Source organism: Calliphora vicina, chromosome 1 (assembly GCF_958450345.1).
Source record: "Calliphora vicina chromosome 1, idCalVici1.1, whole genome shotgun sequence".
NCBI classification, from domain to species: Eukaryota; Metazoa; Arthropoda; class Insecta; order Diptera; family Calliphoridae; genus Calliphora; species Calliphora vicina.
In genome coordinates this window covers 145,531,216-145,554,113 of record NC_088780.1, presented here as the reverse complement: position 1 = coordinate 145,554,113, position 22,898 = coordinate 145,531,216, and the positions used below count along the sequence as shown (strand labels likewise).

The following is a 22,898-nucleotide window of genomic DNA, read 5'->3' as shown; positions in this document are numbered from 1 at the left end:
GGTAATTTGTTTTATTATTTATAACTATGTGCTATTGAAACATTGCTAATTACTACTGAAATTGTATTGTAAAGTATTTTCAATTTCTACTTTTTTTTGGAAAATATTTATAGACTTTAAAAGTTATTTTCGTGTTCGAAAACAATTTATTTTGCCAAAATAATACAGTTCACTCGCGATAATTAAGATGAACTAATTAAAACCAGGCCAGTTCACTTTTGCAAGATCGTTCATATTTGCGAATGGCATCTAATTCCTATCTACAAACATTTAATTGGCAGCTGAAGACAAATTAAAAGCAAACAGCTAGGGAAATTCCCAAATTATTATGCAGTTGAATTAGAATTTAGCCACTATCCTGTTGATTTAGATTTCAACTCTGTGTAGATAGATAAAGTCCCCTAAAAAACAAAAATAAGCTGTTCATATTTTAAAGCTTTTGCACACTAAGTTCATATTTTAGAGTAGCCAATGGAAGTAAAAGTGTTCATATTTTGGGGTGTTCATATTATCGCGAGTGTACTGCATTTTAAATTTGTATTTAAAAAAAAAAACTATTCAGCTTTAAACAAATTCCATTTACAAGAGATTTTCGTTTTTTTTAAGATCTGAATATTTGAAGGAATATGAGCATTTCCATAGAAAGGTCGACCGAAAATAAAAATGTTCATAACCAACGGATTTTTTCTAACATTATATTAAAACATATTTCTAGCCAAGAAATGCAATTGTATTTTCAGCTAACCTGTGTTGTTATGATGGAAAAATTGAATTGAATATATTTTTTCTTGCTCTTAGATACTTTTTATGACATTTTCTCTTTATTCTAGGGCGGAAATAGCTGTTAATTTAAAAACAAATTTATTTTTTGTAGTTTATCCGATTTTTTGGAAGAAGTCGGCTGCAAAATAATTAAATTGTAATAATTATCCTGTAACGAATATTTGACATTAAACCATATATAAATACACATAGATCAGAAGCTTTCCTGTCAAAGACCTATGCAACTCAGTTGTCAAAAATCTAAGTGGGTAGAATGTATTAGTAAAGAAAACCAGGTTAAAACAAAAACAACCTGTATGCGTGATTATTTTGAGTAATTTTTTTGTTGAGTTTTTTTTTCCAGTTTTCGCTCTATGTTTGTTTCTCTGTGGCTATAATAGACATAGAGCGGAAACTCTCCTGTCAAAGACCTAACTCAGTTGTCAGAAACCTAAGTGGTGAGAATGCATTAGTAGAAACATCTATAAAAAAAACAAAAACAACACACGTATGTGTGATTATTCTGAGTAATTTTTTTGTTTTGAGTTTTTTTTTAGTTTCCGCTCTATGTTGGAAACAACTAATAAGACAAAAAATATATTTTGCACAATATATAGTGCTACAAATATGCTATGGAAAAATGTAAATAAGAAAAAAAAAATAGTTCAGATTTCTTTATTTTTTAAACTTAAAGGTGTACGAATGTCGCGTTCGGGGCCGACCAAATGATGAAACATGATTTGAATTAAAAGTCGGACATTTTATAAATATGCTTGTGGTTGTAACAGTTCCACTGTTGCCGAGAGTTTCTTCCTTTTGACAATCTTTGGTCGAGTGATACTCGGTCGTTCCGGAGCGAATATTAAATCGTCATGGGATCGATAAATATAGTGAGGAAGCTCTAATCGTCTGTAAAACAATAACAGATCTTATATCTTTGACAATTTGACTGCTTTTCAAAAACAATAGTTTAGAATAATTGTCTAACAGATTTATACAGATTATTAAAAGTTGTTTTTTTTAAAGCGATTTTTATGGTTCCCTCATATCAGACAGCTTTTGCTGATTTTTCTATAATAAAATTCTCCCAAAACAAATATGCTCGTAAGTTGCCTGGGCGATTACTGTGTAACTCTATTCGAAAAATTATAAATACATTGTAATTTGAAACAATTTCCTTTCGATATGAATTAGGGAGTAACTCCCCTGGTTTTCTGAAAGCCAAACAGAATGACGGACATTGTATATTTAGGTGTTCTGAAAATCGAATCCACGTGATTTAATCGTTTTACTTTCGTGTAGACAAACCTGGGCGATTTCTGTGTAACACAATCCGAAAACGTAATTGTTTGAATATATGTGTGTAATTCGAAAAGATTTCTTTTCGAATCGAATCGGATGTACAAAATTGTGCGATTTGTAGAACATCCATTTGTCAATTATTCGTTTTTGAAATAACTCGATTTACAGGTGCGAATGTTCCAAACCAAGTAAAATTAAAGTTTACTTAATATTTCTGAAATTTAAAACAATGATCTCTTTATACTTTTATGAGGCTCACCAACGGCCTAAGTTATTTCGTTTAAATTATGCCCCGACATAAAAAAATTAAAATCGTTTATTGAATGCTATTTTTACAGCTACATACTTACAATTTCAATAAAACATCTTCTATTTTTCTTTTTTAAATACAAGCTACCACCACTCAAGAATGTAGTTCATTAAAAACAAAAAACAAACTAAAAAATCATTTAAATTAAGCTAAAATAAAAAAACTACTATATATAAAGAATAATTAAAAAAAAAAACATAAAATAATAAACATTAACATAAATATTTTTTATTTAACTAATAAAGAAAACATAGATTTAGTTTAACAAAAGTAAAAAAGTTAATTATAAAATTAAAACAAAAAAAATCGTAAAATCGTTTAAGTAAGCAGCAGGTTGATATATAAATTATAAAATTAAATATTTGTAACAAATTTAAATTAAAAACTAAAAACATTAACAATATAAAAAACACAAGAATTTAAAGTTCAAAACTAAAAATAATTAAAAAATAACAAAAAAAAAATAATTTGTGTTAAGGTAAAAAAAAAACAGAATTAAACTAAGACTTTTAAACATGACATGAAATCTTGTCTAGATTCCAATAATGGACTCTGGGTAAAATTTTATACATGTAAGAAAAGAAATATTTTTAATAACGTTTAAATTACTCTTTATTGTGAGTTTTTTTTATTTATTTATTAATTTCTTTAAAGTTGTAGATTTTTTAAATTTATTTTTTTCAATATTTTGATTTCTGTAAAGGGGCCCATAGACACATTCTGCAGACAGCTACTGCCGATGAACCCTTCGTATGCGTGTGTGATTGATATTTTACTTCACACTTATCAATCATCATTGAAATTTTTTTCTTGTTTTCAAAAAATATTTTAATTTTCTTTTATTCATATTATTGTTCATTTGAACAACTATTTTGATTTTTCATACTGCATACATAAACAAAAATTTAAAATTTACCAACACAAGCATATTGCATGAGCAGTATGTGTCTATGGGCCCCTTAAAATATAGATTTACTTACATTCATTTCAAAAATTCAACATAAATTTAAAATATACAATAATATAAAACAAATATTTATGGAAAAGAAACGAATAATAAAAACAATAATTATTTAAAAGGAAATGGTGTTCTTATTATTTTAGAAACATGTTAAGTGTTATATTTATCAGTGCCGAGTCATATGTAGTACTATTTTTGCTTGGATCCAATATTAACTCTCTAACCAGCAAGACTGCATTTAGGCGGGTATGTAATCCTGCTTTATTTGGTAATTTTTTCCGTTATAACGGTAAATATGAGTAAAGAGTCAAACAATTTACTTATTGTGATAAACCAGAACGTGCACTTGTCTTTTGTTTGTTTTTATTCCAACGTATTTCTTTTTTTTTCAAACAATAACCTGGTATATTATTTTACCTCGAAATAAAATTGGCCGGTTAGAGGGTTAATTATTACATCAATATCATTCAAACAAAATTGGAGGTAGTTCAAAGTGGATGCTGCCACGATTTCTTATGATCTCGTATAATAAAATGTATTTTAGATGAATTTTTAGTAACATCTTCTGATGTAAACTTGCTTACTCATATTTACAATTCATATTATTGGCTGGTAGAGATTCCGTTGCTCTAGTTGTTGTTGTAGTGGTGTCATAAGGTGGTACTGGGAGCTGGAGAAATTGTGCCACCTCAGTCGGCCTTAACCATAGGTCTATTGGATTTAAATTTGTGGGCCTACGGGGACAATTAAACCGGCCAAATTACCGCATTCGTGATCGAATGAGCTATTATCGTATCGAAAAAAGATTTCGATACCGAAATTATGATAAAATGTACTAAATTTCTTGCGCGATATCGAATGCCATAATCTCAAATAAGAAATTTACGATAAATTTTACTCGATATCGTGTTGGCTTTGGAGGCACGCATGTCATCGGTTAAGAGTGCCTGGAACAATTCGATCCTGGTAACAGTTGAGAATACTGCTCCAACCAGAGGGGTTATTATGTAACTTCTTTCGAAAAGAAATTTGTTCGAATCTGTCAGCCCTAATAAAAAATTCGCCGGGAGTTTTTTCCCATTGAATTTGAATAGGCAAAATGGGAAAAGGGAAAAAATACTCCCGGGGAATTTTTTCCCTTTTCCTATTCAAATTCAATGGAAAAAAACTCCCGGGGAATTTTTTATTCATAATTGGGCTGATTGTATTTCGAAAGTGTTTCGTTTCGAATTACATAATAACCCCTGCTGCTCTTGACTGTGCAAGTGTGAAACGAGTTTGCCTGGGTAATTGCCTTCCACTGTCCAAAAATATCGGGTGGATTTAAGACTTTATTGCACCTGTAGCTATTAATGGCTATTGTGACCGCCGTTTGGTGCAATGCCTTCTGTGCGTTTATTATCTACAATCTGTCGATGTCTGGTGGGATGACGTCCTGGATGTCTCTAATATAACGCCGAAAGTTGCGATTCGGAGTTCATTATTTTGAGTAGTCTCATGACACTCGCCATTGTGTGTCACTGAGAAAGGGTGTCCATATGGGGGCTGCATAGTTAAGGAGAGAGCGAGAGAGCTTTATAAGTCTCCTTATCCATGCCCCAAGAGGTGCGAGAGAGTGCTTTTACGACTTTGTTTCTTAACTTCACTTTCTGGTTAATATATGTGGCGTGTGAAGAGAAGTGAAGGAGGCTGTTCAAGATTACCCCTAAAATTTTCGGGTTCTGGAACGTAGGGATACGTATGTCTCCGACCGAGATGTTATGTTCCATCCTACTTTCTTAGTCCATGAAGTGAAGAGTGACACAGTTGATTTTGACGTTGATAACTTCAACTTACGTTCCTGCAAATGGTCAACGATGGTGGCCAGGTATTGAGATATTTTGGCACTTGTTTCATCTGCGTACGACACCATCGAGACATCTTGGCGTGGTTCAGGTAGTGAGGCAAGATAAAAGTTGAAGAATATGGATGACAATACTCCTCCTTGTAGCACGCCCATTTTTATCATGCGGTAGTTGGACTTCCGGCCTCTGAACTCAACAAACTCAACAAAATGCGTTTGACATAGTTGGCCAGAGTAGAGTTCGAGATGTTATTTATCAGCATTGAAACCTTATCAAAAGCCAACCGTGAGGCCGTTGGCAATTTGAGTTGTTATCAAGTTCAAAGCTATCGTGGTGTTATGGGATTCCCTGAAGCCATGTTAGTGGGTGGCGAGCGAGAAATGCTGTTTCAGGGATGTAATAGTAGCGATTCTAAAACCTTTGCTACTGGTGATAAAAGGGAAATTGGGAGGTATGATTCTCCAATTGTAGCTGGTTTATCAGGTTTTAGAATGGGATTTATTTGCGCAACTTTCCAAATATCAGGAATCACCAACTGGCGAATCGAGAGTTCGAGAAGCTGTGTGAGATATTTAATTGCAACTTTACCAAGACTCTTTAACATAAGCATTGAGAAGCCATCAGGACCAAGAGCTTTCGAGGGTTTAGATTTGGAGATAATGTTTTCGACTTCAACTGGAGTGAAGAAATAGGCCATAGTATGGACCTTATTTCTCATGAAATCGCCAAGTATTATTTTGTTATCACCTTGCAAGAGATGGGATATGCTTGGGTGGTAACTGGCGCCGATGCTGTTAACGGGCTGGATATATACATTGACTATTTCTAGATCAATATCTCCATTATATATTGAAATGTTCATTACTTTTAAGAATGGGTCGGATGTGGGAGTAATGGCATGGGAATGGTAACCTATAGTTGACATTTCGATCAAGAATAAATGCTAGTCCTCCACCTTGATCTCTATCCCTACGAATTATGTTATAATTCCCAGAAGTTGAGAGGGACCAATCACTGGTGAGCTTCGTCTCACGTATTGCATCTATTAGAATGTTGTTATCGTGCATGGGTTTTGTGATTTCCGAGATCTTGTTCCTAAGTCCATTACAGTTTAACTGCATGAATCAGTAATATGCCATAGCTGTTGGGATGGTTGCCTTTGCGATGTAAATTGAAATGCATTCGACAACTGGAGTGTTAGTGTTGTCAGAGATAATTGATGTTGCAGTTGAGGCGAATGCGGTGGCGTTTGTACAGTACTGCGGGGAGGTGTTGTTTGAGCAGTTGAGACTGGAGTGGGGACTGCTGCAATAGGATAATTAATGCAACAGTCAGCTAGGAAGCTTGGACTCCAGTTTCTGTGTGAACATAGGTAGGTGCATCGTCTCAAATGACACCAATTTTTGTACAACCATTGCACTGTACTGATGTTATGTTGCTCCGTAATACACCCTGACATACAGAGCATGTCCATTGGAGTGGGCGTGGACTATTGTGTACTGAAGATGGAGAGCGTACACGATTTTGAGCAGTTTCTCCTGCTATCCGTTTTGAAGTTACAGATTTATTTCCACTTTTTTTAGTTCCCCCACTGTGCAACGCTCATATTACCATCGACAATAACTGATTGGAATACGTTGACTGCTTCTGCTACTTAGGGAGCAAAATTTCTTCAAGCATTGGCATTAATGAGGGCATCAGGAATAGGCTCAATAAAGCAAGATGCACAGACAAAAAAATATATGGCGGGAACCACAAATCTCGAGAACATTAAAGATCCGTATTTTCAACGCATGTGTCAAGTCGATCTTTTTATACGGAAGTGAAACATGGCTGGCCAATATAAATAACAGCCATCACATTATATGTGGCATATAACTTATAAATCTTTATTTCCTTCCAAAAAATCCACTTCTCTGGAAGATGTAAAATATAAGAAATTGTCCCTGATGCATGTAAAAAAAAATTACAAATATTTTTTCAAGTAAACATTTTAAAATAACTAAAGTGCAGATTTTCAAATAGTTTTTTAAAGAATTATGACAAAACATAACATAATTCAAAACGAGTCCTGAAAAACATATAGCACAAATATTTTTTCTTAGACCAGCTTTGGTACTTGCATATAGTATAATGGTAGGTCTATGATCGAAAACATTCATCAACTATTACTCAGAAATATGATTCGGGTAAGTAAAATTCACATAATCACCCTGTTTTGTAAATCAGAAACGAATAATTGATGTTCTGTTAATTGCACGATTTTGTACATTGAAACTGGTTTGTTTTCTCGAATGTAAAAACGTTCGGTTTAGAGAATTATATAATAAAGATACATTATTGCGATTAAAATCACACAGACAAGAAATAGTGAACCTTTACACCACAATACTTAATCCTGAGGGAAATTAGTGTAAATTGTTTCATCACACTTGTCCCGTGATACATACACATCTGCTCAAAATAATAGATACACCTAATTGGAAAAAATTTAAATGGCGGTAACATTGAAAATTTCCTCGCAAGCGTTAAGATACATCATATTATTAAAATTTCTATCTGGCAATGTCATGTCAGTCAAAAATCTGGCAACTATTTGCTTTCATGTTGATTTTTAAAAACGAATTTATTTGAATTACAAAAAATTATTTGCTCATAAAAATAGATACACATCAGTAATTTGTAATTTGTTTATATACAATTTTTTTTTTGTGCAATTTTTTGTTCCTATTTACGTGAAACAGTAAGTATAATTTAAATTTTAGCAATAATTTTATAAAAAATAGGACTCTTTTGAAGAAAATGGGACGAAATCATCATTGTACCGAAGATGAGAAAAAAATTGTTCAAACGATGAGAAATCAAGGAAAATCATTACGGGAAATAGCAAAGAGCATAGGAAGATCTTTACATTTTGTCCAAAATGCTTTATCTAAAAAACAAAAAAGAGAAACTCGCGGTAGACCAAAGAAAACCAGTCCAGAAACAGATAGGCGGATCGTCCTTATGGTTAAAAAAGACCCTTTCATATCATCGAAAGCTATTTCTGCGGAGCTATGTAACGAAATCAGTCCACAAACAGTTCGTCGTCGTCTTTTACAAGCTAAATTGCCGGGAAGAATTGCCAGAAAAGTGCCACTAATGCGCCAAAAAAATATCAAGACAAGATTAGAATTTGCTAAAGAGCACTTACAATGGTCCGGGTGTGAAGGCCAAAAAAATGGAGAAATATTTTATGGAGCGACGAAACAAAAATAAATTTGTTTGGAAACGACTGCCAAAGAAATGTACGCCGACCAAAAGGAAAAGAATTCCACGTTAAATTTACAAAAAAGACGGTAAAACATGGCGGGGGAAACATAATGGTTTGGGGTTGCTTTTCATGGAATGGTGTTGGTCCGATATTCCGAATAGAAGATACCATGAATGCTAGTGGGTATAGAGACATATTGGAAAACGTAATGCTTCCATATGCATCGGAAAATATACCATTAATATGGACATTCCAGCAGGACAACGACCCAAAACATAGTTCAAGATTAGTTAAAAACTGGTTCTTGGAGAATAACGTACCTGTTTTAAGCTGGCCCAGCCAATCCCCTGATTTAAACCCAATAGAAAACTTGTGGAGTGAATTAAAGATAAGGCTTTCGAAGGAAGTTTTCAAAAATAAAGACGATTTATGGGAGAAAACGCAAAAAATATGGTACGAGATTCCATTGGAGAAGTGTCAGAACTTGATATCCAGTATGCCCAGAAGAGTGGAGAAAGTTTTACAAAACAAAGGTGGATATACTGGATACTAGCTTTACTTTAATAATAAACTAATTTTTTTAAGATAAAATTTATTAGCTTTTGTTTAATAAGAATTTTTAAAAATGTATCTATTATTATGAGCACCAAATTTTTCGAAATTTAAGAAATTTAATTTACTTTATAATATTTATTATTAATTATGAAATATTTTGTTTTTGTTTTTTACTCTCCTTTTAACTATAAATAAAAATCGACTGAATTTTTTTTATAATTTTACAATATACCATTATTTTTTTTCTATTATTATCTATTATTTTGAGCAGATGTGTATATATAAAGAGGACATATTTTAATAAAATTGTACCAGAACAAGTAATTTTGGGTTAGTACTGTGGCCTGTCACAGTACCAATGCCAGGTCCGTTTCATAGGAACTAATTTGTGTAGGAACGTTATGCTGACCAATGCTGCATCAAAATTTTTTTGGAAATAAATCTGGCACTTCTAAACGGCTAGTCTGATCGGGATAAAAGTTTAAGTTATTAAAATCTTTTATTGTGCGGATAGCAAGACTCTGGAACTTTTTGCCTATTACGTTACGTATTTTTTCTTGTTCTAACAATGCCTTTCGTTTAAAAATATTAGACTTTTTAAATACTCACGAATAGCTACTGATGGACAATAAATATAATTATGATATTTTTTAATACATATTTTTTTTTGAAGTGGCCTTAATCTAAAGTGATAATTTATTTTTGTTTTTATTGAATTTATTAATTGAAAATAGTTATAAGAATCTCAGGTATTATTTACCTGTAATATTGTTATTTTGGCCTATAAGGCTTGATATTACATAAACGAATAAATAAATAAAATGGGCCCAATAAATGATCCAGGGGCGGAGCTATGGGTACCTTCGACACGTAAAATTTTTTTGTTTCCCGATTTCAAAGAAAATTTATAAAAAAAATTTGGTATGAACAAATGCAATATTTTTTGTAAGATTAACATATCTAAACAAACAAAATTTTTCGGAATAAATGTGGATCAAATTGTTACTAATATTTGCAATCATATTAAAATTTTGATAAAAATTTTAGTTTTAGAAACTCAATAAATATGTAATATGAAATAAAATCTGTATTTAGTAACAAAACTCAATTAAATTTAAACCCTTCAATGCATGATTTTTACTTTTATTTTTCTATAAAGTATCAAATATTTATTTGATTTTTATTTATTATATTTCCTATAGCTTTTAGTTTGATTTAGAATTTCTTTAGCTGAAACTTATCGTACTCAATTTTTTTTAGCTGAAGGAGAATCTGAATTAATATCAAGCATATTTTCGTCTATAATTAAGTTGAACTGGAATGTTGACAATTGGCAACAATGTGCATTTAAGGGTTCACGTTTTTTAAATTTGTTATTTTAAATAACAAGTTGTAAAAAATCTTGTCAAAAGGTCAAAGCGAATCACGCAATTCCTAAAAATTGGAGCGCAAATCCCAAAAATGGTATTTTTACAATTTTACCCATTGGGTGCACAATTCCTTCGGGGCTGGGAAAATACTTTGGGGATAAATAGGGAACACATCAAGGTTTCCAAAACTGCTTCCCGTTTTTTGATTCCAGGTTACATTCCGAAGGGCGTAGGGGCGACATGTTCGAAAAATAGCACATGATTTTTATAACAAAATGTTCTTCGTGAAGATACCTTACAGAAAAATATAAAATTGTTATATATTCTTAAAGTTTATTTTTAATAAAAAAAAAGAGTTAAGTCACCTTTTCGGCCAAAAACAGCAAAAATCAAGACCTAGCGCTTTCCAAAAATATAAAAATCTTTGAAATCGGATGTGAAACAAAAAAATTTCACGTGTTTAAAAATTTTACATGTCGAAGGTAACCTTTTTTGAGCCCCCATAGATAATTTGTAGGGCCCATTTTAATAACTTAAACTCGAAAAAAAAATTAAAAAATTTTGATTCTGTCCCACTGTGTGCTGGTCGTTCAAATTCTAAATTATAAAGCAGTAATCAAATTTAGAGTTAAGCTACATTAAACCAAAGAATATTGTAAATCAATATTAAAAAACCCAACATTTTAAAGATCAAACCTATTTAGTTGACAAAAAGCTAACGAAATTACACTTTCCGATAACTTTCTAAATTTTCTTTAAATAAAACACAACACACTTTTTATTAATTTTCATTTATTCCAATTTTTTATTATTTTCTTCAAAAGAAAAAAATTTTAAAAAATACATTTAAAATAAAATATATTCAATACATAATAGAAAAGGTACTGCAAAACAATAATAAATCAAACTTACCCATCTCATACGAAAAGCCCACAGCCCTTTTTAAAGCAGTTCTTTAACATACAGCACCATTCGTTTATGGGCAAAATATGAATTATTTTTTAACAGAACATTTTTTTTCGAAACCTCTATCAAGCAGCGGCAACTGCCACGCATTATGTACGTTAACGAGAAATATGTCATGTTTGTATTTGGCTTGTTGCTTGAAAGAAAATATTGAAATAATTCAAGTTTTAAAATTAAAAATCATATTTCAGATTCAAGTTATTAATTGCAACAAATTTTCTAAAAATATATATGTATATAAATTTTCTTCTAAAGTATAACGTATATATGTGGCATATAGAATATATATACATGTATGTATACATATATAAAAAATATATAAGGAAAAAAATTATGATTTATGTATAAAGAAGTAAAGTTTGTGTTTGTAGATTAGTTAAAGAATTTCGTAAAAAAAAACAAATAACACAGATACAAGGAATATGTTAAATTTTGTTGTTTAAAAAACGGGTGCGTAAAGCGTTAGTGTTATTATATATAATAAATTTGGGAACAAATATATATAGTTCATTTTTTTTTAAATGTAAAGGTAGTACTAGTTAAATAATTTTAAAAACTATAATTATTTAACTTAAAAGTATCATGAGATCATAAATATTTAATAAAACAAATTCGAATGAAATAGAATATACGTTATACATTAAATTGTTGGCATGAGTATTTGAATTTTTTTTTTTTAATTTAATTTTAATAATACAAACATAATTTAAATCCAGTATTAAATAATAGGTTGGCAATAAAGTTTTCAAAGAATAACACACATTTCTGCTTGAAGTTTACATAAATTAAACTTGCGTATTTAAGAATTAATAAATGTATGAAAGGCAAATAGATAATGAATGAATTGTCGCAGTCTTTCCCCCCGTTCTGTAAACCAAATCTGAGTAAAATTTTTAAAACGAATTCTCATATTTTGGTGTTCTGTAAATCGAATCCCTTTGATTCACTCGATTTACTTACTTTTGAGTAAACAAAGCTGTCAATTGTTTGTTTTTGATAATTGTTCGGTCGATTTACAGAACAGGGGCGTTTATTGTTCAACTAAACCAATGTCTCGATAATCTATTATTCTTCATTTTCATTCGTAATGTGTTCGTGTCGTATGTAGGCTTCGGTGAAATCAATTTTTTGTACCAAAATGAGACTTGACGGCAGTCAAAGGCATTATTCATTCTAAACCGACGGCATTAAATATTCCTTTCGAAATAAAATTTTGGAACATGCTACAAAATACCTTGAGTTTATTAGCTATATATTATATATCTCATTTATATTCAGATATTTCGACTGTATTTAATTTCTTTTATAAATCGGAAAAGTTCTCGATGCCTTGCATTTAAAGGAATTACACAAAAAGTGTAATAAGTAGGAGAGATTGGACATGTACGTAAAAGGATTTGCAATTATCAGAAGTTCGAAAATGCTACTTTTGAACATATTACTAAAATGGCAAATAAATGTTAAAGATGCAACGAATTATTAAGAATTAAATTTGGCGCAACACACAGCACTTGCATTCAGAGATGCGCATCATTTGCAGGTCATTGATGAATTTATCCATTATTCGGCTTATTGTCGTTATCCATTATGACATTGTGTCACCAAATGGGTGGGAACCGCCTTTTAAACCCCATTTTAGTAAACAAAAGGAATTAAATCGTGAAAATATTCAAGTTATAATTTATTATGATTCTCAATTTTGATTATCAAGATAAGAGTTGAGTGCATAGATCAATTCACATCCTGTACAAATGCTGGCATAAAAAGTTTCATAGCAATATCCCTTCGTAAAGATCAGTTGTTGTGGCAAAAATTAAAAATTGATGATATTTGCATAATTGATGATGTTTGTATAATTTCCACGATTTCTTCTCATTAGACATAAAATAATTAAAACAGTTTCAAAATGATGCTGGTGTTGCTTGAGAAGAATATGTACTTCGAAAACATAGTAATATTCATTGAAAACATAGGTTTTTTTTTTTTTACAGAATTCCATTCCAATTGAAAGAAAAACTTTTTTGGAATTAAGTACTTCTAGTTCTGGTGGAATATATATTTTGGTTATTCTCAATTTCCATCCAGAAGGATATTTTTAAATGAGAGCGTTGTTTTTTGTCAAAAAACGTCATGCTGAGCTATTGCAAAAAGGAACTGCCGTTATTTAAGTTTTTGTTTATTATTTTGGTTTTAGTTTTCTTTACTTTGTACATAGAAACTTAAATTGTGAAACTAAATATTTGTCATTGTTGACACTCTTGTTTAGGTATTGTACTTTAGCGTTAACACTGGGCGGCAGAAAACGTGATGCCGACGATTTTATTATTAAATAACGCTGTAAAAGTAATTTTCGAATTTGAAAATTACTTTTGTACATATCGCTCATTTACGATATCAAAAGCCCTGGTGTTTAATAACAGCATTCCAAATTGAATAAAGTGAAATCCACAATCTCCTAATCACCCCTATCGCGAATCAATAAATAGTTCACATGAAATATGTTCCCTTTTCCCATTTCTCGTTCATCAAATTTGTTCACGTGAAAAAATTCCCCCTTGTTATGAAATTTTTAGATGTAATTTTGTAAACCATAAGCAGCTGTTACGAACAAAATCAACTATTGTGATTGAAAAGTTCATGGGAATATCACGATAGCAATTTTCCCTTCGAGGGAAATGGATATTTCATGGGAACAAAATTTCACATGTTATTGCCGATAGGGGTGAATATTTCAATTATGATTATATATGTATTTACTCGATCACGAATACTGTAATACGATATATTTATAAGAGTCTTATAAGTTTTTGTTTGATTTTAAACAAAATTTTTATTAATCAAAAATCAGAAGCAGATAGTAATTTTCATATTTATGATTATCGAGCAAGAAATTTAGTAAATTATATTCGATATCGAAATATTTTTCGAAACGATAAGTCATTCGAACATGAATTCGGCCTCAGTGTTTTATTGTCACAAGTAAGAGATATTTATATATTTGATAATTATTAAGTGTAATAAATTCATCCTTGCAAATTCCCTAATAAATATGTAATGGCGTCATATTAAAAAAAATTTGTTCACTATTTCTTCATTTTTGGATATAACCTTTAATCATTTGGAATCTTTAGAATGTCTTATTGCCAGCTAATTACTTAATAAGAATTTAAATTTTATATATAAATACACATTTATATAAAGACATGAAAAAATGCATATATATTGTACGTATATATAACTTATTTCAATATTTCCAAACAAGTACATAGAAGTAGTAGTAGGTAGTAAGTACTGTAATAAAATACATATACAATTATGTATAGATAGATAATAATGTAATATACATATACGCACATAAAAACAATTGAACAAAAAAAAAAAAAAGTTAAATAATTCCATTAAAATCATATATGTATGGATATATTAATAATAATTATTTATATTTTATTTACTTCATATGTTATACATTATAATTATAAGTATTGAAATGTTGGGGTAAAAAAAATTATTGATTGATTTTATTTAATATTTCTTTTAAACACAATTATGAAAAATGTGTATATGGAAATGTAGAAAAAAATAAACATAATGTGGGATAATAATATAATAAAAGCAAGTAATTCATTAATGTAATATACACACATACATATATACATAAGTATATTATGGAATTTATTTATATTAAAAATAGTTGGATCTTTGTTGCACATATAAAACAAAAAAAATAAAAATTCAATTCAAATTTAAAAAATAAAATAAATATAGAAATATATACTTATTTTTTTTATTGTATATATATATATATATATTGTATGTATGTATGCAATTATGTAATAATAAAATTGAAAAATATATGTATGTAATATACAATATAATATAAATTAAAATTGCTCTTTTTTCTGATGTAACATCTTTATTTTTCCTCTTTTCCCTTAATTTTGTTTCACGATTCCCATCCTCATTCCACTCGGTAGCAGCAGTGGCGTGGTATTGACTTTTTTTCCGAAAAAGAGGATCTTTATAATATTACTTCTCATATATGGTTAGATATGGTATGTAGTTGTTGTAATTAGAGTAGTTTTAGGTAGATTGGCAACAATTGTTTATGATTTAATCGTTGTTGTTGTTATTGTTGTGGTTTAAAAGTTGTTTATATTTATAGTATGTATATAATATATATATATATATTGGTGATGAATAAAATTATTTGTATATATATTTAAATACATATAAATATATAATTCATAGATTTGTCCTTTATAGTAATTTCATTCTCAGCAACTAGATTTTTGTTTTGTTTTGTTTAAAATTATTTTTATGTTTTAGGTTTTAATTTTCTGTTATTTATCTCACTCCTTACTCAGATGATCTTAATTATGAGACTTGTTTTTCTAATACATTCTTAAATAAGTGTTATATATTTATAAATATATATAGAGAGAGAAACATCTTAATTGCCTAAATAAAAAAGAAAGATATATATAGTATAATAAATAATGCAATATGATAGATTGATAAGTATATAGTTTATATAAATAAATATAAATATAAAAATAAATATAAGTATATTTTATTTAATTATATGTATACAGTCTTATAAGAAAATACGTGTATCATTAAAAACTTTATAAATCATTGATTGATTGGCGGTGGTTTTATCATAAAACAAAAAAAAAATGCACTTTTCTAACAAATAAACTAAACTATGATTTGTGATTGACAAGATGATATATAATATAAAAAATTTATAAATAAGTAGTATAATAACATTTTAGTTTTAGGGAAGAAAACTTTTAGACTAGTTTATGTAGAAAACTCTTCGATCATTTTGTTATATAAAATTCATTATATTATGAAAATCTATGGATGAAGTTTAAAACTAGTTTTCTAATAGAAAACTTTTTGATCTGTTCTCTATAAAATTTTCTATAGAATACTTTTTTTGATCAGTTTTCTAGACAACATTTTTTTCGAGCGGAAATGTTTTATAGATTTTCTATAAAATAAACTTTTTATGAAAAACTTTTTGATCAGTTTTCAAGTGAATTTTTTGTTTTCAGTTCCTAGAGAAAACTTTTTTTTATCAGTTTTCTATAAAAATGCTTTTTGATCAGTTTTCTATAAAAAAAAACTTTTTGATCAGTTTTTTATAAAAATACATTTTGATCAGTTTTCTTATAGAAAACTTTTCTATAAAAATACATTTTCTATAAAAAAAACGTTACATATTTGATCAGTTTTCTAGAAAAACCTTTTTTTTTATAAATTTTCTCTAAATAGAAAAACATAGAAAATTAGATAACATTTTTCGTCGAGTTCTCTATTTTTTTTTATTTGTTAAGCTTTATTTATGGGGCATTTGGGCTTTTTGCCGCAAGAAAATAAAATTTCGAACTTTGTCCAAAATGCCATATTTCTTATTAAAAAGTTCTTAAAAACCCTATAAAAACCAATAATTAGTAATAAAACAAAGCGTTTAAAGGCTAAAAACAACATCATTCGTCATTCTGATTTAAAAATTTTAATTTTATAACAATACTTTACAAAAATCTTTATACAGACAGAAACCTTTGCTTGTGGAGAATATTGGTATTTGATTTTGAAATCTTCAACTGTTGAGAACAGTGAAACTTAAGAGACAAATTAATTGGCGTGTATTTTAAAATTAAACAACTTTAACTTAACTTTGAGAATAAAGTCCATATTGAAATATATATTAATACTAATCCAGTCTATAGGAATATTCTTAGTATAAATCAATAAATAGTTAAATATATAATTCAATAATGTTAAATAGCAGCATAGTAGTACATCAATTGCGTATGTATATTAAAATATTCATTATCATTAGGTATTTATAATGTGGTTTTTTTAAAAAAAAAAAACATACCTGTGTGTATTATTTTGATTTTTTATAAATTTAACTCTTTTTAATCTTTTGCAAACAAGTTCATGCAGGGGGGAATGGATGGATGAATGTATGTTTTTATGTTTATATACATTTTTAAAATGTCTAGAGTTTGATTTCTTCACATACAATGATACGAAATCAATATTGTATACGTGGCTTTTTTGCCAAATTAGTCATTGCATTATTTATAGGCGAAACCACATGCGAGCCTAGGATTAAATAAAATAAAAAAAACTTTTTTTGAAATGCTGTTTTTTAAAGCCAATTGAAACTATAACGACACAAACGTACGTCGAATTGTTTTATATGGTAGAATAAGTCTAGCTAACAATGTACAGGAACTACTATTATTATTATTATCTATCGAGTCAATACAAAAAATATATCACAATAGGCATTACAATCAAGTGTGGATTACTTTTATCTATAAATACTATTATTTAATGTACGATATACACTTTTGTTTTGTTAGAACACCAAAGTAACATAACGTTTTATAAGAACAAAAGCAAGTAGTTTTTTATAAAAAAAATTTTAAAATCTGTTCATAAAGTTTGACAACACATTTACTTATAGTATGTATATTTATGAAAGAGTAATTGTAGGAAGTATTAATGAAACGCTTACGCAATTAATAAATTAATAGTAATACACAAAAAAAAGTTAATTCAAAATCGAATGAATAACAATGTAAGAAGAACATTTAAAGAGAATAGAGGTTTGTTTATTAATGCTTACCATAAGTAGGTGCTGCTGCCACGCTATATGGATTCATACGATTACCCTGCAAGCTACCAGCCTTCTGGGGGCCACCGTTATATGTCTGTTGGTAACTGCCAAAGTTTTGGGCACTATTTGTTGGAGATGCTGCCGATGTATTCCAGCCATTGGCTGCTGGCACAGCTGCAGGAGCTACGGGAACGGCTGCGGGTGGTGCAGCGTAACCATTTTGCCCCCAACTTGCCTGTGGTGCACCATACGTTGTTGTATTCCATTGGGGTTGAGAAGATGTTTGTGGGGGAGCGGCGTAGGCACCATATGCGGCAGGCTGTTGATAAGCTGCTTGCGGTGCTTGAGCATAACCCGAACCCCAGCCATTGTAGTTGGGAGCAGGTGCATAACCATATGCTGTTTGTTGATTGTATGCCGATGCCTGCTGTTGATAACCACCAGGCGCTGCTTGCACAGCGGATATCATGCCAATGGGTGCGCCCTGCTGTTGAGCAGCTAATTTTTTAGCTTGTTCTTGTTTATAGTTTGATTTTTTAACATCTACTAGAACATATTTGATTGTGTGATTTTTGTATACTGGAAGGAAGAATTCAAAAATAAGTTTTTTTTTATTACTTAACAGATTAACTAAGCGAAATGGGCTAACAATAAAAACGTAGAGAAACTCATGGATCGGAAACTGTGCCGTTCAAAAAAAAGTCGGATGTAAAAAATCTAAGCGATTAAGTTAATTTATTGAGACTTTTTTCAAGAATAATTGTGGTTTAAAAAATACATAAGACATAGAGAAACTCATGGATCGGAAAATGTGCCGTCAAAAACATAAGTCGGTTGTAGAAAATCTAAGCGATTAAAAATGTATTATTAGTAAAAAAAAAAAGAAACTGTATGAAGACAAAACGATACTTCATAGCAGAATATAGCACTTGTAACTTCAACTTTTAAAACCTCAAGATAAGGTGGGCGACTTTCCAAATAAAAAAAATTATGATTATTGAGGAAGATCTGAGAAAATATAAAAAAATATCAATCAATACATTACTAAGATTATTTCAAAAGAAGTAAGAGAGCTATAGTCTATGCCGAATCTTTTACATCATTCACCAAAGTATACATTATTTAGATATTTTTGTTGAAAAAAAATGTTGGTAAACAATTGTTGGATTTTTACAGATTTTGACCTATTGTCAGTCCAAATTTCTATGGCGTTGTTGAAAGGTCTTAGAAATATCTATCCGTTAATATCCATATTGTCTATGTTAATGACATAGTAATCCAGATATAGATACAAAATTTATTTAAAGTAAAGCTTATGGGTCGATTATGGATGGCAACTGGCAGCTATCATTTTCTGTTGCCAAATGGCAACTAGAAATTTGTAGTTGGCCTCCATCAACGCAACTGAAGTTCGGTTGCCATCCATAATCGACCGATTAGTTTTCAATATATAAGAACTAAAAGCATTCTGATTAGCAAATTATTCGAATATTTGTTACATGTAGTATTTTCAATATTTAGAAATGTATACTTACATACTGCTTTGTCAACTGAATCATAATCATCAAATTCTACAAATGCAAAGCCACGCTTACGTCCAGTATTCTTATCTGTTAATATCTTTACGCCCACTAAATTGCCAAACTGTTGGAAATGTTCTTTGAGGCATTGTTCGTCGTGATACTCTTTAAGACCGCCAACAAATACTTTCTTAACTGAAGAATTTGCTTCTGTTGTACCAACTTCTGGTCGTGGCAAGGCACGTTTTGAATCGACGGTTCTGGAAGATATTTAAAATATTGTCAGAAATAAAGTTTAAATAAAAATAAATTAATAAAAATATGGTAAAGGCGAGTTTAAATATATATATAAAATATGCACGTATGTATGTAATAGTAATAAAACATTGTTAAAAACCATTTATTTGGAATAACATTATAATACCAACAAAATCTACCAAATTCAAAACAGATCGGTTTCGTTTATTTTCTGTTTTGGGCTTATTTCTTAAATATTATCATATTTTGTATGTATAGACACGTTTTAACAAATGATATTAGTTTGATATTTTCTGGCAGGCATAAAACTCCATTTGAAATTTCCTTCTCAGAAGATATGATAGATTTTTGCAATTAATTGGTAAGATTATTTATTGGATGGTTTCCAAATATTCATTATTATTAAATATTATTCATTAGTTTTTCTTATCATGTTTCGCTGAATTAGAAGAATATTGCGTATGAATTTCCGAATCTTTAATCGTGTTAATCACTGTTAGGTCTACTTTTTACATCCAAATAGATGAAAATTAACATACAAATAAATATAAATACATACAGTGGTGGCCACCAATTTAAGACAAATACTTGAATTTTTTTCATCAACTGAATTTTAAGTACGATAGAGCCAAAATAAAAGGACATCTAAGGGTATGAAATTTATTATTAATGTTTCTAGTTTCTGAAAAATGTTTGGAAAAATCGGTAAAACATATATGGACAAAGATATGTGGAAATGCGTTGCCCCACCTCAGCGAACATCCGCTGTTAATAACATGATATGAGCGAAACTAATGGAACTAAAAATACGAAATTTGATCCGAATATTTTATAATAACAAAAATATAATGATATAAATGTGAGAAAATATGTTTATTTAAAAAAAAATTTTTTTGGTCAAGTTGTAGAAAAAATTTATGTGTTCGTGGTGAATATGTATGAATTGACACAGTCGAATAAAACACACTTGTGTGTTAAAACAGTCCTCATGCATACATATTTGTGGAAATATTTGAAAAAATAATTGACAATCACGTGGAATTTAGCAAACAATTTTTGTCTTAAATTCCTGGCCACCACTGTATATGTAGTTCAAAAAATGCCCATAACCGAAGAATATTTGTCGGTTTTCGGTTTGAGCCACGAAAACGAGCCGTTTCGGTTAAAACCGAACACGAAACTCAACATATGACTGTATGCCGGGAAGAGAAAGTTGAATTTATAGTCCGACTTAAAACTAAACATATTAAAAATTATATTTGTATATACATACTTTCCATCTACAATGTGAGGTCGGGATTCCTGTGCTCTGTCAACCATGACGGAATCCTTAAATGTTATGAAACCAAATCCTCGAGAACGTTTTGTTGTGGGATCACGCATTATAATCACATCAATGACCTCACCGAATTGACTGTAGAAAGCGCGCACAGTATCCTCTGTTGAATTGGGTGACAAACCGCCCAAAAACATTTTACGCAAATGGTCATCTGCAGCTGGTCTGGAGCCCTGAAGCAAAAATACACACAAATCGAACAAAGAAAATAACATTTATTTTTATAAATTCACATTATTAATCAGTCAGCTTTATAACTGTATTCGTCATCGTTGTTGGCTGTTGGGGTTTAAGACAGTGAGACTGACGTACAACACATCACAACCCAGTGTTACCAGATAAATTGTATCTCATGTCCCCCAAAAAACCCATTTTTATCCCCAAAAGATTATAATTATAATAACACAAACAAATCATACAATGTTAACTCATTGTCAATTTACCACATTGTTTGTATGAATTATGGTTCATAAAGAAATCAAGTAAGTGTCTATCTTGAAACTTTGCACGAATATTGAAGAGTTTTGTTATTTACATTTTTAAATTTTAGTTCATCATATTGAACATATTTAAGATTCAGAACAACAAATGTTAAACACTATCAATATAAGCTTAGTAATTAGAATGAATTTTGATTCCTGATTGGTGGTTTATTTGGAGAATAATTCAGCTGTGATTATAGCAACAATCACATGCATGTATCTTCATATACATATTCATGTAAAATATCGAGGATCTGTATTCCTTCCTATATACATATATGTCAAATTGTGAAGATTTAACGATAGCATAGCTGTAACTTTTGTCCAAACAGTTTTATCTTAGGCAATATTTATTCTGGATTAAAATTACACGATATCATGACTGTACCTTTTGTCCAAATAATTTATTTTTAGGTAATATTTATGCGGTATTTAGCGCCCAACACCATTAACATCTGTGAACTTTTGATGAGAGCCTGTTTTCATATATTTTATTTTGTTGATAATAATTTAAGTATCCTGGGAATAAAAGTCTCGAAATGCATATCTTAATTTTTTGCCTTTTTCATCAAAATGAAATGTGGTTAACATTTTTAAATGCAGATACAAATAGTTAAGAAATAAAATGTTTTAATCAAAATGATAGTAAGTAGTAAAAAATTAAAGTAAAAATGTCTTAAAATCTCCAAATCCCACTCCACGAAATTGTCAACAAACCAATAACGGAATACCCAATTTGGGGATAAATCCCCTCATCTGGCTACACTGCCCCACCAAAAAGTTAATTAAAACGAAAAAGTGTGTAGTGTCTTAAAAGTTTCGTTTTATGATGATGATTTCACCATGATTTCCTTTCTAAATTGGTCAACATTTATGTTTTTTACTTAATCTTTTGTTTGACTTACCTGTCCATTTTCTTTTTCAGGGGAATTATTTTGAATTTCTTGCTTTATCATTTTGTATGACTTTATTATTATTTTTGGTTAAAATATTTATAAATTTATTTTCTTTATTAAAAAATGTGTATACCACTAACGCCGATAATTTTCTTCTTCTGGTCAAAGTGATGTCGGTTTTGCCATGAGGGTAGATGTGTAGAAATTTTCGAGTACTCGATTACTTAAGTATACACTTATTTTCTTTATAAAAAAAATGTCACTGTTGCCAACTTTTTTCCAAAAAATATCGTCAAAATACAGAAATGTCAAAAAACAGAAACGAAAAATTAAAAAAAGTGTATTAAAACATAAAATAGTGTGGATAATTGAATAGTACTGGTTTAAGTTATTTATATAAAAAATAAATATTTTGTTAATAAGCTTAGAATATGTAGATATTG

The 22,898-nt window shown here is 29.7% G+C and overlaps 1 protein-coding gene across 3 annotated transcripts; it reads right to left on the bottom strand.

The window, feature by feature from the left end:
* Positions 1-11,132: 11,132 nt before the first annotated feature.
* On the bottom strand, positions 11,133-22,633 carry LOC135963989 (ribonucleoprotein RB97D-like). 3 transcript variants are annotated; one of them, XM_065516025.1, is made up of 5 exons: positions 22,465-22,632; positions 21,015-21,250; positions 19,499-19,743; positions 17,973-18,542; positions 11,133-11,459 (listed from the first exon to the last, which is right to left on the bottom strand). In XM_065516025.1, the coding sequence occupies exons 1-5, from the start codon at positions 22,513-22,515 to the stop codon at positions 11,437-11,439; spliced, it is 1,125 nt and encodes a 374-aa protein (XP_065372097.1). In that variant the 5' UTR covers positions 22,516-22,632; the 3' UTR covers positions 11,133-11,436. The 3 variants fall into 3 exon arrangements, with proteins under 3 accessions (XP_065372097.1, XP_065372098.1, XP_065372096.1); XM_065516026.1 differs by lacking the exon at positions 11,133-11,459 and adding an exon at positions 14,737-15,781; XM_065516024.1 differs by lacking the exon at positions 11,133-11,459 and adding an exon at positions 17,330-17,443 and having other exon boundaries at positions 22,465-22,633.
* Positions 22,634-22,898: the final 265 nt, after the last annotated feature.